This window comes from Arachis stenosperma, chromosome 6, assembly GCF_014773155.1.
Source record: "Arachis stenosperma cultivar V10309 chromosome 6, arast.V10309.gnm1.PFL2, whole genome shotgun sequence".
NCBI lineage: Eukaryota > Viridiplantae > Streptophyta > Magnoliopsida > Fabales > Fabaceae > Arachis > Arachis stenosperma.
Window position 1 is genome coordinate 141,095,723 of NC_080382.1, and position 16,211 is coordinate 141,111,933.

General features: G+C 31.7%; 3 protein-coding genes across 5 annotated transcripts; 1 reads left to right on the top strand and 2 right to left on the bottom strand.

The window, feature by feature from the left end:
* Window positions 1-1,606: 1,606 nt before the first annotated feature.
* Window positions 1,607-6,159, bottom strand: LOC130935135 (disease resistance protein RPP13-like). Of its 3 annotated transcripts, XR_009067826.1 has the most exons (3): window positions 5,676-6,159; window positions 3,102-4,032; window positions 1,607-2,913 (listed from the first exon to the last, which is right to left on the bottom strand). XR_009067826.1 is itself a non-coding variant. In XM_057864716.1 (2 exons), the coding sequence occupies exons 1-2, from the start codon at window positions 6,157-6,159 to the stop codon at window positions 3,707-3,709; spliced, it is 810 nt and encodes a 269-aa protein (XP_057720699.1). In that variant the 3' UTR covers window positions 1,607-3,706. The 3 variants fall into 3 exon arrangements, 2 of the variants coding, with proteins under 2 accessions (XP_057720699.1, XP_057720698.1); XM_057864716.1 differs by having other exon boundaries at window positions 1,607-4,032; XM_057864715.1 differs by having other exon boundaries at window positions 1,607-4,032; window positions 5,676-5,911.
* A 2,560-nt stretch (window positions 6,160-8,719) lies between these two features.
* On the top strand, window positions 8,720-11,812 carry LOC130935136 (12-oxophytodienoate reductase 1-like). The gene is made up of 5 exons (XM_057864717.1): window positions 8,720-8,977; window positions 9,080-9,220; window positions 9,495-9,625; window positions 10,430-10,603; window positions 11,033-11,812. The coding sequence occupies exons 1-5, from the start codon at window positions 8,910-8,912 to the stop codon at window positions 11,620-11,622; spliced, it is 1,104 nt and encodes a 367-aa protein (XP_057720700.1). The 5' UTR covers window positions 8,720-8,909; the 3' UTR covers window positions 11,623-11,812.
* Window positions 11,813-11,879: 67 nt separating this feature from the next.
* Window positions 11,880-14,615, bottom strand: LOC130934854 (peroxidase 46-like). Its single transcript, XM_057864378.1, has 4 exons — window positions 14,373-14,615; window positions 13,108-13,287; window positions 12,868-13,033; window positions 11,880-12,428 (listed from the first exon to the last, which is right to left on the bottom strand). Exons 1-4 carry the CDS (start codon window positions 14,613-14,615, stop codon window positions 12,016-12,018), a joined length of 1,002 nt encoding a protein of 333 aa, XP_057720361.1. The 3' UTR covers window positions 11,880-12,015.
* Window positions 14,616-16,211: the final 1,596 nt, after the last annotated feature.

Below are 16,211 nucleotides of genomic sequence, written 5' to 3' on the forward strand. Positions count from 1 at the left end.
AAAAACAATTTACAAATTACTAATATTTCTTAATTTTACACAATAAATTTAGCCAACATATTTAAAAAAGTAACAAAAAATTAAAAAAAAAAACACTAAACGATCCTGACCATTACTCTTAAAAGACAACGAGACTCTCAATAAAAAAGTATGTCAATCCTAATTAACTCTTAACGGATAAATCAATAGTTTAACATATCATGTAGACATATTCCGTTAATACAAGGAGAAAATATTGACAGAGTGACTAACCAGTCTCATAAGAGTAAAGATCAAGAACGAAAATGATATTTTTTTTATGGAGAAATGGTCAAATTAGTCCCCAAAAGATCACTTATTCTTCAAATTAGTTTTCAAAAAATTATTTTAATCAAATTCGTCTTTCAAAGATTTTAAATTAGTCATTTTAGTCATTCCGCCACTTTTGTTGCTAATAATAGCGTCAAAGTTTGTTAATGTGACACGTTAATTGACACCACAATACACACCTAGTAGTCCTAATTGGTGGCTAATACGATAAATTTATGAAATTAGATAAAAAAATGTCAAATTTAGAGATTTCAATACCTCAAGTTCTTCCCTCAATTAAGTTTTGCTTTGATCTAATTTTATAAACTTATCATGTTAATAGTCAATTAAGACTCCTACGTATGTGTTGTAGTATCACTTAACGTGTCATATTAACAAATTTTGGCACTGTCAATAAAAAAAATTATTGAAGGACTAACGTGATTAATTTAAAATATTTGAAGGACAAATTTCATTACAAAATTTTTTTAAGAACCAATTTAAAAAACGAATAATCTTTGAAGGACGAATTTGGCTATTTATTTTACTATTAACATATTTAATTGGTACGAATAAAAATATAAGAATAAGGACGTTGATGGTATAAAACTAAAAATAGGGGTGAGAGTTTTGTAAAATGAATAGAAACATGAGTAACTAAATCATGTGAAACTCAATCATGAATAGTAAAAACTAAAAAGTTATGAAATATAAAATAAAATAGTGTGCAAAGCATTATTATATTGTGCATCTATAATTTAGGAAGGGGCATGTTTTCATAATTGGGTCAATAATCCCAAGTTGGGACAAACATTAGTTAAAGTCAAAGATTCTTATCCCAAAATATTAATCGGCGAAGAATTTAATCAAACCTAGTCATTACTATTATTTATCAAATCACGAATTACTGATCCACATAGCGTAAAAACAATCCTCTCTTTATTCTTAATTTGTTGTGTGTGGGGCTGGGAGCAACTCATCATGGAGATAATCAGCATCACTACTTGGGAGAAACTATAAACAATTATATTTATCATAGTCATTATTCTCTAAAATATTTAAATATTATACGTTTGGTAAGCAACGAGTGTTCCGTTCCTGAATATAATTAGTTATTATCTGGTAGTTAACTGGTTTAAGAACTGTGGAGCTTAATATTAGTTGATAGTTAATATATAGCAACTAAAAATGGTTTTGTAAGATAAAGATGACATGTGCAAAGCTTTGTTAATCGATAAAAGTTACCATGTCAAAAAGCAAAGAACAATGTTGAATATAATTGATTTTCACAATATGTACATTAATGTTTCCAAGTGACGGGTGCTCTATAGTCTATATAGTATATAACTATATGGTAGCGTTTGTTTTGAGGTATTGAGATAGAGATCGAAAGACTGAGACTTAATATTGTGTTTGTTGGTTTAGAGACTGATACTAAAATTTTTGTCTCTGTCTCTAAAATTTCAGTATTTCAGTACTTCTAAAAAGTAGGGACACAGAAAACTAAAATTTTTAGAGATGGAGATTGAAACTTTAATAACATTTTATATCTAAAATAATTTTATTTTAATTGATTAATACTAATTTTATACTTTATACAAATTAAATTAGAGTTTCATTTTTGTTTCAATTTTTATCTCCCATTACACCAAACACAATACTGAAATATATTTCAATCTCGGTCTCTTATAGTTTCTGTTTCTCACGCTTAGTCTTTGCGTAGTTTCTCAGTACTTGTCCTTTTTTAGGCATGAGTTTCCGAACATGACCTGGCACTTGTACTACTTTTGGATTCAGATGCCAAAGCCAAAGTGGGAGGGAGAAATATTGGAGGCAAGGTAGTGATCCTGCATCTATTCTAATAGCTTTCAATGTTGAACCCACATCCATTAGGGTGAATGATCGTAGTTTTCGGAACCACTCCTTTTGGATGTTTAATTCATCACCCTCGAATTGCCTGACATAAAGTCGCATCAATTCTGGCAAGTAGCACCCTACAAGACACAATTCGTCTTGTGTGAATTTAAACCCTCCCAACTCCAACCTGATTAGATTTTTGAGTCTAAAAATCCAATCTGGCACCTTTTTCTCTAAAGAACCTGCAGATAAGTAAAGACGCTCAAGGTGTAGAGGAGGACTAGTTAATGACTCCAATTCAAGAATTTCATTGTTTTTGGCACTTATCGTCAATGAGCATAGGTTGGTCATGCTCTCTATAGCATTGCACAACCACATTCCATCCTTTCCAACAACATTTTTGATCTTCAAACTCCTCAATTGCTTCAAATTCTTTAGTTCCCCAACATTATCACTTGCATCAACCAAGGCTAATTTTTGTAGGGCCGTTAAATTTGCAATCCCTCTCTTTAATTTCACACCTTCCCACACTTTCGTACGCACATTAAGATAACACAGCTTTGTAAGTGAGTAAATCTCCACCGGAAGATCACTCACATTGGTCCATTTTAGGTCAAGAGTCTCCAGGTTTCGGAGCTTTCCGATGGATTTGGGGATGCTCTCAATGTTGGTACGTCTTAAATTTAGGTATTTCAAGTGGACAAAGTTTCCAATTGTTTCTGGAAGATGACCAAGTCGTATGTTTTCAAAGTCCAGTGTCACCAAGAGCTTGAAATTAGAGAAAAGTGAGTTCACAAAAGTGTTTATCATTTCTTCCTCATCTATAATATCATAAAGAAGGAAAGAACGCAACAAGCTACATTGGTTTCTATCAGCACTTATTCTCAGATCAGCAAAAACAACATTTGTGCCAATTGATAAACGTCTACTCCATTTATCAAAACAAAACGGGTTACCTTTCTTCACTTGGCAGAAGTTCAACTCTTCACATTTCTTCACAATTAAGTCATGCATCAAATCATGAACTCTACACTTTCTAACTCTGCCGTAAGTGTTCACATAAGCTACCTTAACCAAGCTCCTAGCAATGAGCTCAGCTAAGTACTCTTCTCCAACTGCTCGTTGACTTTGGTCTACAAACCCTTCAGCTATCCACAAATTGACGAGCCTTACGCAATTGATTGCGTATTGTTCGGGAAAAAGGCCAAAGTACAAGAGACATGACTTGAGGTGGTAACTAAGATCCTGATAGCTTTCTGACAGTGCCTGATAGTAACCTTTAAGATGAGAATCGCTTGCAAGCTTTGATTGAAGACTGTTGTACACCGCCTTCCATTCTGAGACTCTTTCTTTCTTGGTTGACAGAAGAGATGCTATAGCCACAATTGCAAGTGGCACACCATCGCACTTTTTTGTGAACCCTTCGGATAGTTTCATCAACTCTTGAGAGGGATTCTTGGAACCAGATTGAAATGCCTTCGAATGGAAGAATTTCAAGGCATTTTTGAATTCTAGAGGCTTCAGTGGGTAGGTATGAACTTTTGCTGACACTTTGCAAGAATCAGCAACCCGTATCTCTTGTTGTAATCATTATCATTCCATTATTTTTCGGTAATGCCAATTCCACAACTCCCCATAGCTCTGTTTCCCAAACATCATCAAGTACTATTAAGTACTTCTTTCCTTCCAAGTATTTTCTTGTATCTTCAATCAAAGCATGAAGGTTCTTGTCCACATTGCGTCCTTTCATATCATGAAAGCTCCGCAGCAAAGTCTTGAACAACTGCACTCCTTTGAGTGAGCGAGATACATCCACCCACCCATAACAATCAAAACGGTGCTTTTGTTGTTCTTGCTTGTATACATTTTTCACCAGAGTTGTTTTACCTGTTTCAAATCATACATGACCAAAAGATAGGATTAAATATGTATAAAAGCGTCTAAGATAAAATTAAAGAACCATAATTAAAAAATAATTACTTCTAGAAAAGAATTTAATGGAAATAGATTAACAAAAAAAACTCTATAGATACACTAAAAATTAACTACCGAATTAACAATATATATTATAATATAAAATACACATAAAAAATAAATAACATAACATATATATTTATACATAAATATATAATAATTAATTTAAAAAATAATTTTTTTGTATACGTAGCATTTCTTTAACTCTTTAATGCATGTTATTGATGTTACTTGAATAGTAAAATAGAAAAACTAATTTAAAGATAATAATATAAATCATCAATAAAATAACAATAATAGTTTGTAATTATCATCTATCAGATACAAATATAACCAAATAATGCATATCTAAAATATTCAAATACAAAATGAGAGAGTAGCTATTTCCTTAATTGTTTACTATTTATTAATATAAAAATGCTATATTATATGAAAAAAATAAACATAAATTTGATAAATTGATTAAAAAATTAATAACATCTAATTGTATACGATTTTACCTTTTTATTAATAAAAACATAATATAAAAATACTATATTAATGAGGCAACAATTTACTTCAATATACAATGAGGATATATTTTTATTTAGTGTTCAAACTTTATTAAGACTTTTCTCTTTTTTATTATTATATAGAGTTTTATGTTTCTGTAACTGTTTTTTTTTTCTACTTTTTTCACATTTTTATTAAAAATATAAATGTCAAAATTTTATAAATTTATCAATAACAATATATTAACAATATATTAAGATGGACTAATGGCTATTTTATATATTAGACCTTCTAATGGCTTGCAATTAAAATTTTTTTACCTCAATAATTTGTTCCCTACGAAAAATTTATAATTTTAATCCTAATTTTACTTAAAAGCTTTAAAGAATTTTTATGAAGTGAATTGAAATAAAAAAAATTAATTGTCACGATTTATAATTGTTAGTCTATCTCAAATATGTTATTAATAATTCTATAAAAAATTAAATAGGATAAAAAACTAATCTGAGTCATAGGTATCAAATTAAAAAAAATCAAATTGAATAAATCAATTTAAATTTTAAAGATTAGATTAAGACAGAAGTATAATTTCATAAGAAGAGTATTATGAGGCCAACAAGTTTTGTGTTTTATAACCATCAATTAATTATTAATAATATTTTTAATGGTATGAGATTATATCTAATAGTGTAAAATTACTAATTTTTTTATAGTTAAATACTGGTTTTACCCTAAACTTTCTCATTTTATAATTGAAAAAGTATAGGTTTACCAATATATTATATCTGTCAACTTATTACCAACAATAATTAATTATTATATTTTAAACACATGTACAAGGAGACACATCCAAAAAATAAAAAGACACTTCTATTATACAGCCATAAAAAAAATATTTTTATTAGACACATTCACAAAAAAACTTCTATTAAATACAATTATAAACAAGAATTGACAGATGTTGTTGTTGGTAACGTAGCGAAATTGTTTATAATTAGGATGTAATATTTTTGAATTGGACAGAGAGAAACATAATATAGAAAGTAGAGAGGGAAGCAGAATACCAAGTCCGCCTTCGCCAACCACAGCGATGACTGTGCGAGCAGCAGCGCCTTCTGAGAGCCAGTTGTTGAGCTCTTTCTTGGCATGTTCAATCCCCACAAGCTCTTCTTCCTCTGCAAAATTGGCTCGCAGTCCAAGGTAATGCCGTTGCGGTGATGAACTGCGACCGCCGCTTGATTCTGCACCAGCATTGGAGTCGCCGTACAATTGTCTTGCTTCCTTGAGTCTGTTTATTGACTCCCTGATTTCGCTAATCTCAGATGCAATCTCATGCCGGGGTACACAATTTTTGAGCAAATCACAAATTTTGCACAGAACCCCAGCAACGGCGTTTCGCCGTCCACGGCGGGGATTGTGGTGGTCGTCATCATCATTGTTGGCCACCTTGTACAAGTAAAGGTCGATCACATCTTGAATGCGGATGGAAACTTGTCTGATTTGAGCAACCCACTCTTTTCTGCTCTGCCTCCATCTCCGCCTTTGCATCTACATCCCTCAGATATGCTCGCATCAGCCGTAGATCGTCGCTGATGCTTTCGATTTGGCCACGCACGCCACTCAGCAACTTTGCCTCACTTTTCAGTAATGGGATTAGTTTGTCAACAACAAGGTTTACTGCTATTTCTGCCATTTTAGTATTTGGTTTTCGTTAATAACATGTATTTACATACTCACCTCTATATATAGTAGTAGCAGCAGAGAATATGGATAACTTATCCATGATGCATCAAGAAAGGCACATATCTCTTTGTTAAAGTAATGGAATCATGTGTGATGAGCAAATTAATTAAGGAACATATTCTAACTTGTTCTACATGTTGCTTGATCTATGCAACAATTATATATCTTGATTCACCCATTCTTAGCTCAATATTTCTTGCTTGCATTCAAAGTTATGGAGTGATCAACATGACAAAAATCTATATCCAAATTCAGATAAGAATTGAAAGGGTAAAAGTTACTATCATTAACAAGGATACGGTCATATACTACTCGAAAGTCTAATCAAACTATGCATGCATTATCTCATTACTAATCTTAGAAATCAAAGGCATCTCATGAGCTCTTCTTCTTGTTAACCTTCTTTTTGGATTTACTAGAATATTGACTCTTACCCGCTTCATGTCCATGGATCATACCATGCAGCTCGAAACCAATGAGGTAGCAAAGATAAGTATCAATGGTGATGAACATTGTCTGCTCATTTGTATACACATTGTAATTAACAGCACGAACTTTTTTCATCGTACCAGTCCAGCGTCTCTTCCGGCATCACCACGTGAAAGTGCTTTTCCAACACTGTCTTCGCCAACTTGTCAAGATTGTACCGCCACAGATCCACCTTCTCCCCTACCTCCTTCATCCCTTCCACCGCCCATCGCCCTAAGGTCCAACGCCTTCTTCAGCTCGATCCCGTGATGCTTCTCCAGCTTTGCCTTCACCTTTTCGATCTCCATTCCCACCGCGATAACCCTAGGGTTGGCGAAGAAGTCGCAGAGGGGCCTAGGGTTTTGCTTCGCTTTGTAAGAGTCGGCTTGTTGGAGAAGAGGGTAGAGGAGGCAGTGAGAACCAACGCAGAGGGAGATGAAGTCGTAGCCGTGGTCCTTGACGCCGCGCTTGGTGTACTTGGTAAATTGGTGCTCGGCGGTTACGCCCACGATGACCGGGTATTTTTGGGAGTGGACTTGAGGAGGTTGGTGAGCCACTTGGAAAGCGTTTGAGAAGAGGTGGTGTTGATGCAAAGGATGCGTTGGTCGTCGGCATAAATGGTGTAAGGATAATGGCGGGAAGTGAGGTCGTAAGTCTCGACTTCGGTGATCATGCTGGGTTCAATGCTGATCTCGAGAACCATTGTTGTTAGTGGTTGTAGGATCAGGGACTTGCAACGGTTGTTGGATCGTCTTCTTGGAGTGGCCGAAGTGGTGGAATCTGCAAATATACTCCGCAATCCGAAAGGTATAAAGTATGAAGAACGAGTTTGTACCTAAGGGCCTCTGGCTCTCCTTTATATAACTTATGATAGTTATCTTATCTTATCTTGCTTATCCGGCTTTGATAAGATAAGATAAGATAAGATAAGATAAAATAACTATCATAAGCTATACATTTATGTGACATGTTAATCACTAATATATCTTTTATTTAATGTTTATAAGTAAAAATAATTTAATTAAAAATTACTAATATTTTTTAATTTTACACAATAAATTTATCCAACATATTTAAAAAAAGTAACAAAAAAATATTAAAAGAAAAGCTAATTAAATGATCCTGATCATTACTTTTAAAAGTCATCGAGACTCTCAACAAAAAAGAATTTGTCAATCTTAGTTGACTCTTAACGGATAAATCAATAGTTTAATATGTTATATAGATTTATTCCGTTATTACAAAAAAAATATTGACAAGAGAACTAACCAGTTTCATAATAGTAAAGATCAAGAATAAAAAAGATTTTTTTTTTTAATTAAAAGGCTTATTGTCTTTTAAAACAATTATCATTATTTAAATTTTTTTATTATTATTTATTGTTAATAATTAATCAATAACATTTAAAAATATTATTAAACTATTAAATTAAAATAATTAAACTGACATCTAAAAATATTGATATCAAAAAGTACTAATTAAAAATAATATGTTCTGCTGGTCAAGATGTTTTGACTTTTGACTTTTTTTCAGTCCAACAAGGCAAAAAGCCATCCAGTTTGAAATTGCCCCACTAATTCAGTACAGTCGTTGCCTTTCAAATGGCTGCTAAACTAAGTGTCAAACCTGGTGTCTAGTTGTCGTAGCGGTGGTTGTGATGGTGCGTAATGGCCGACATCATCCTCTTCTATTATTAGCAACTAGCAACAAAGCCATCATAATAATTGTTTCGGAATATCTTTTACGTTTTCTAAATATAATATAATTATATTTTATCCACATAATCTCAAATTAATATAGATAAAAATAAATTAGTTATCATAAATATTTGATTATAAATATAATTGAAAAATGCGTAAATAAGGATATATTTATTTTAATGAGAAAATATTATTTTGCGGTGTACACCAAGTTCTGAAAGCAATAACTTACATACATTGTATGGATCCTTTTAGAACTGGTCCACTCCCTTCACTTTACTCTCTATAAATAAATGGCTTATCAATGTTGGAGTGCAGATATCTTGCTTTAATCCCAACATATAAACAACATTATTATATCACAGAAACTAATTAATTATTATTAGAATGGGTGAAGCTCCAGTGAGTCCTCTTCTTACTCCTTACAAAATGGGCAACTTCAATCTCTCCCATAGGTATGTCATAATAAGAATCTTCTTCTCTTATTAATCATGTGTTTTCTTTTTACTTAGCAAGTTAATAAGGTTTAACATTAAAATATTATTTTGTAATTTCAGAGTTGTTTTGGCACCGTTGACAAGACAGAGATCTTATGACAATGTTCCACAATCCCATGCTGTATTGTATTACTCCCAGAGAGCTTCTAAGGGAGGCTTTTTGATAACTGAAGCTACTGGAGTCTCTAACACCGCTCAAGGGTATTTTTTTTCTAATTATATTCTTAAATTTTTAATTCGAAAACACATAAGTTATTGACTAATTAAAAATTAAAATTGCTTTTGAACTTTTAAAATACGAGACATTTAAGTGTTTTTATTAAAAATATATAAGAACAAAATGGTCCTCCAGAACAAGTTAGATATCTCGCATTTTAAAAAGAGAAAAATGCTTTTATATTTTTAATTAGTCGAGAACTTAAATATATTTGTATATTTAAATATATGAATAATGAATAATAATGGTGAAATGAAGGATGTTGCACACACCGGGCATATGGACTAAAGAGCAAGTAGAGGCATGGAAACCCATTGTGGATGCTGTTCATGCCAAAGGTGCAACATTCTTTTGTCAGCTTTGGCATGTTGGAAGGGTATCAAGTTCAGGTACTTTCCTCATTTTAACTTTCTGTCTAAAATTTTCTCACCCACCTTCTTAGACTAACATTAATTAACTTGGGCATGTATGTATGATGTATCTACTTTCTAGTCTTCTAGAGATAGCTGAACTTATTTAGTTTGAAATGCCTAAGGAGATGTGAGAACTGTGTCTTATTAAAGGTTTTATTTTCGTATAAAAGATACGGTGATATTATGTGATCAAGTTATTTTGGTAATTAAGTTTAATTACGGTTTAATAAAGTATTAGCACAATAAAAATTAGTTGAAGAAAAGAAGATACATAAAAAGAAGAAAATATATTTGATTGAAATTAGTTACAAACATAATAATATTTAAAAGATAATAAAAAAATTAGTTTAAAGTTGTCTTATTTTATATAATATTCATTAATTATTATTAGACTAATTATGTAATAAATATATAATTATAGATGTTATATGTATAAAATTATAAACATTATTTTATATGAGATAATTTTAGATATTGTTTTCTTAACATTACTGTTACAAAAATAATTTATTTACTAAGCTTTTCTTCTCATCATATATTTTTAACAAAAATATTAGATTATACAGAATTAGTTATCAGTATAAAATATATTTAAAATGTATATTAAAAATAAATTCAACTACAAATAAATTTATGGTTAATGTTGATGGACGCTTAACATTTTTTATTTTTAACTATATTGTCTCTCTGTTTTTCTCAATGTGTATCATTCTCTGCTCACAAAATAAACAAATAAACATAACAATCCGTCATTTTGTTGTGTAATTTTGGCAATTACAGCTTATCAACCAAATGGAGAGGCTCCAATTTCTTCAACAGACAAGCCCCTCAAACCACAATTTCGGAATGATGGTAATGAAGCTCAGTACACACCACCAAGGCGTCTTAGGACCGATGAAATCCCTCATATTGTTAATGACTTCAGACTTGCTGCAAGGAATGCTATAGAAGCAGGTAATTTAATTTAAAGTGATTATTCACGTAAAAATATCTTTATATAAAAATAATAATTAAAAATTGTCAGTTAATTTGATAATTAATACATATTTTAAAAGACAAATAAAATATAATAATTCTATGACATAACATGAACATGCTATACAATAAAAACTCGCATGTAAAGTTGATATTTAAAAACTGTTAGATGATTTGACAAATTTAATTAGATTCAGATGCACGTGAAGTTGATACATGAGAGCCGTTAGATGATTTAACTGATTTCATCTAACGGGCTCTCAACTATCAACTTCACATGAAATTAACTTTATCTGAGTTTTCACCTTATTTCTAACATGAAAAGACAACTACAACTGCACGTGAAAGTTCACCTTATAAATTAGTCCAATAATAAGTGCAATGTTTTCATGCTGATGTAAATTGTAGGGTTTGATGGGGTTGAAATCCATGGAGCACATGGGTATTTGCTAGAGCAATTCATGAAAGACCAAGTGAATGACCGTACAGATGAATATGGCGGATCTCTGGAGAACCGTTGTCGATTCACGTTAGAAGTTGTCGAGGCCATTGTAAACGAGATAGGTGCAAACAGAGTCGGAATTAGGCTCTCACCTTTTGCAGACTATGCAGATAGTGGAGATTCCAACCCAAAGAAACTTGGACTCTACATTGTTAATGAATTAAACAAATACAACATTCTATATTGTCACATGGTAGAACCAAGAATGAAGAATGTGCTTGAAATAAGTACTCAATGTCCACACAGCTTGGTGCCAATGAGAAAGGTCTTCAATGGCACTTTCATTGCTGCTGGAGGCTATGATCAACAAGGTGGGATTGATGCAATTGATCAAAATAGAGCAGATCTTGTTGCTTATGGCCGTCTGTTCTTGGCTAATCCAGATTTGCCAAAGAGGTTTGCAATTAATGATGCTCCTCTCAACAAGTATAATAGAGAGACATTCTACACTCCTGATCCTGTTGTTGGTTATACTGACTATCCATTTCTTGAGTAGAATGTATCACTAGAAATTCGCTTATTACCGTCGGATTTAATTATTTTCGAATAAATTGACAAAATTAGTCAAATTTCGAAAAAAAAAACAAGATTTTTATATTTTTCATAGGCTGTTTCTGTATGTTATGTTTTGTGTAATGAGTAATGATGTCAATAAAGAAAAGAAGACCACTGAATTTGTTATTGGATTTTTAGTATGTATATAATATTTTTGCAGTAAAAATAAGGAAGACATAGCAATCCTATTTGCTATTATTTGATAAGAATTATCTTATGCACAGATTCAAAACAAATACATCAAACTAGAATAAATAATTAAGAAAGCAATAAAACCTCTACATGAAGAAAATTCTTCAGTTGTGCCATAGTTGCATTGCATGCAATACATTAATTAATTAGTTGCTCCACAAAATCTTCTAATCTGACCCTCATCACCAGTTTTAACTCCAATACTTGTGAGCTTCAAAAATGACTGGCCCCAACTCTCAAAGAAAAGTTGTTGATCATTTGCCAAATCCTCAACTAGCTTCCTTGTTCTGCCATCAATCAACAATGCAGAATCAGATGGGAACAACCCTTTGTTGTTCATAAGGTTCCTGTAGTATTGGTTGTCAAAGACCAATGATGTTTCAGGATCATTATTCACTGTCACTGAAGGGCTTACACCTGTTGGACACTGTTGAATAAGATCATTGGCATAGTTACTGTCAAGGGTTTTGTCAATCAGGGTAAATTTTCCATTGGAGGTTTCTTGAAACCGACTTCGAATGGAGCTGCAATGAGCTGCTCCAATGGTGTGAGCTCCTGCAAGTGCAAAGCGAAAGCGTTTTTAATGTGTATTTTATACGGATAACTGATTTAGTAACTTTTTTTTTTGTATACATGGCATGACTATTATTTGTCACTAGAAATTGATAAACAATAGTGGGCCAAAATAATTAATGCATTGAGTGATAAATGGTACTGAGAAGACAAAATTCTAAGGTGATTCATTATAATGCAATGGTTTATACTTTATAGCTAAAATAACTTGGGTTTGAAAATTCAAAGCTACTATATATAATGGAAAACATGCATGGTACCAACTGGAAAGCAGTGATTCTAATAAATGTGGTGTGTTGTTTCTCATCTGCAACTCTACAAGGCATTAATATTTCAATTCTTTGTACCTAACCAAAGTAACTATAGTTGTAAATTATATATGAAAGAGAAGTAGGAGAGAAAATAGAAATTGAAAATGCACCTGAAAGAACAAGTAGATCAATTAAGGACAATCCTTTAGTGGAGAAGAGATTAATCATCTGATCCATAGTGAAACTTGTGTCCACAATATTGGGTCTGACATTGGAAACAACTGAAACCACTCCATCTCTTCTACCTGTGGGAATTGGAATCATAGGTCCACCTGTCTGTGTTATCAAAATAATTAATCATTAATTAGCAATAATAATAATATTGTAATGAAGATATAATCAGCACTTACAATTGCAACAGCATCTCTAGCAGCCAGAGCAATTATGTCAGCACAAGAAACTGTTTCAGGACACAACATTTCAAGGTCCCTTTTTGCCAAATCTATAACTGAAAGTCCTCCAATGGATCTATTTGCAGGATCACTAAGCTCTGTATTATTCCCTCTTAGCATCAAAGATGCATCACATCCCTGCAATTATGTTGTCATAGTAAAATCATCTTTCATTAAATTCAGGTTTAGTTGTCATCAAACTTAATATAATTTGAGTTAATTGTCCAATTAGATCTTTGTACTTTAGAATTTTGTAATTAGTCTTCAAAAATACTCATCCGACACAAAAAAATGGGCCACAAAATCGATCATTATATGTATTTATGTATATTTGTATATGTTATTTAGACATTTTTATAACAAAGTACATAATCAAATTTGTCATAACAAAATTAAAAAAAATGTTTTTATAACAACATAATCAAATTTCTCATGAATACCAAATATGCATCCCTTAACTTTTAGTGATTGATTTTTATTTTTTAGTATTTAGAAAAGTATGGTTGGTAAGTTTTTTACGTTAAATAAATTTGTAGAGTTGAAATATCGCTTTGGAGACTTAATTACATTTTTTTATATAAAAATATAGTGAACTAATTAAAATGTTTGAAATTACAAGGAAGTTACTGAAAATTAGGTCGTTAGCTGCAAACTTACTTGGAATTCCATCATTGCATTAAATAATAAGGAAGAAAAAAAAAAGGAACGGATTGCTAGGAAGCTTCTCTTCCAAATAGGGGTACTAAAAGTAAAATATGATTGCCACAAGGCATAGTTATTTTAACTTTTAAGCAGTTCATCACTTATTCCTCTTAATTAATTAAAGAGAACAAATAAATTAAAATACTAATAGGAGAGCTAGCTATATATAGTATATATCTTTGACCTAAACTCTAACCAAATTAATGAATTAGTTAGACTCAAAGTGATTCTTTGTGTAATTAAGTTTGAATTTTGGAGTGATTTAAATTAAATTAAAGAATAAAATAACAAATAAATCTTTAAAAATTTATATTTCGAATAAATTAATCTATAAAAAAAATACTAATAAAATTTGTTAGGATAACAAACATGAATAAATTAATTTAAATTAAGACATTTTTTATTAATACTTTTTTTTAAAACTAATCTATCCAAAATATAAATCGTCATATATTTATTTGCCACTTTACTCTAAATTAAAAGAGTAAAATCAAGTCCATTTTACTTACTAAGTGACTAACCTCTACAAAACAATCATGGAAAAGCAAGCGAAGAAGCTTTCCAGGAATTGAAGGATCAGAAGAAGAGGAAGAGGTGACTGCATTCCTCACAACAAACTCTACAGCTGGACATGAATTTCCATAGAAATTGAAGAAGAGGCTACCACCTCCTGAAACAGATCCAACTAAAAACAACACCACTATAAAAAGTGAAGACACGGCAATAATAATATTGGTAAACACCACTGCTCTTGTTGTCTCCATAGACTTATTTTATTTGTGGTACAACTTGTGCATAGAATAGAGTGTCTCACTTGATAAAGAGATGCAATCATGCAACAGAATCTGTCAAGGAGGTTGATGATTCTATTTAAGGCTACATTTATTGTGGTTTGGATCAACTTTGTGACATACAGTTCCCATTTGGTTATGCACTCATGCATTTTCAGCTATGCCATTATTTAACCAACTTGGATTTTTCGAGTAGTCAATTCACTTGTCTGTTTAAGTAAGTGTCATAAATTCAAATCCCACCTTGTGCATGCAGCAACCCATTATTAGCCAAAACAGACTCTTAAATGGAGCTCAAATCTGCCATGTATGTATTAGTCATTAACTTCTCGGATTGGAGGATAATGTAGAAAACCAAAAAAGTTATGACATCATTTATTAATGTGTTTATGTGATAAAATTATTTATCCTAAAAATTTAAATAATTGTTTTTACAAATTTGAAGTTAGTTGCGTGAGGCCGTGAGCTATTGGTTGAAGAGGAGGCATTGGCACAACTTCAAGCAGAGTTAAGCAAAATTGTAAGGTATCATTGCTTAGCTTTCTTCCTTGTTCTAAGTTAATTGATATATAGATAGATTAAAAGCTAGCAATATGAGTTATAATTTATACAATTTATATGCATGTTTAGTTCAGTTATGTTAGTTTTGGTTGAGATTATTGTTGGTAAAAGAAGTTTTTTTTTTTTTTTTTTTAGTGTGGTTAGAATTTATTTAGAAATTTACACTTTTTTATGTGAAAATTATATGCACGCATGTTTAGTTTATTTTTAGTGAAGAGTTATTATATTCCTAGTAAAAAATATGCTAGAGTGGTAAAAAGTTTATGCCTATGTGGGTAGAGTTGATTATTGTGATTAAAAAATTTATTTGAATTATACTCCTAATATTGTTTATTTTCTTAAACATAATCTTTAACGTGTCTTGGTTTCAACAGGAATAAGGATTTACTTGAACATTAGTACCTTATCTTGAGTAGGGGTGGCAACGGGGCGGGTAGGGGCGGATTTTTGCTCTATCTGATCTCGTCCTGTCGTATACCAACCCGCATAGAATCCGTCCTGTTTTTATCTGCGGGTAGTAAAACGCTGAACCCTAATCTATCCCTGCGGATACTCGCCCCGTCCCTATCCGCCCCTATAATTATTAAAATCCAATAAATAAAATTAAATTTCAAAATTTATATAACCATCATCACATAAATAACATAAATTAAAGTAAAAATTTAAAGATGATATAATATTATTAATCATTTACTAATTATTTTACATATATTATACATATTATATATTAAAATAATATATATTATATATATAGCGGGACGGATAGAAGCGGATATTATCTAAATCCGATCCCGCTCCGTCCCTCTCAAAAACTCGCCTCGATGCGGGACGAATATTTCTCCGTTCCGAGCGGGTAGGGATGGAATGGATACCCGCGGGTTCGAGTGGTATTATTGCTCTTGAGGAGGCAGGTTTCTTTTATATAGGTTGACATGCATAGCTGTCATATATATGCCAAGGAATTCGCCCAATAATTCAAAGGAGCAAAACTCTTATGTCACCAGATTT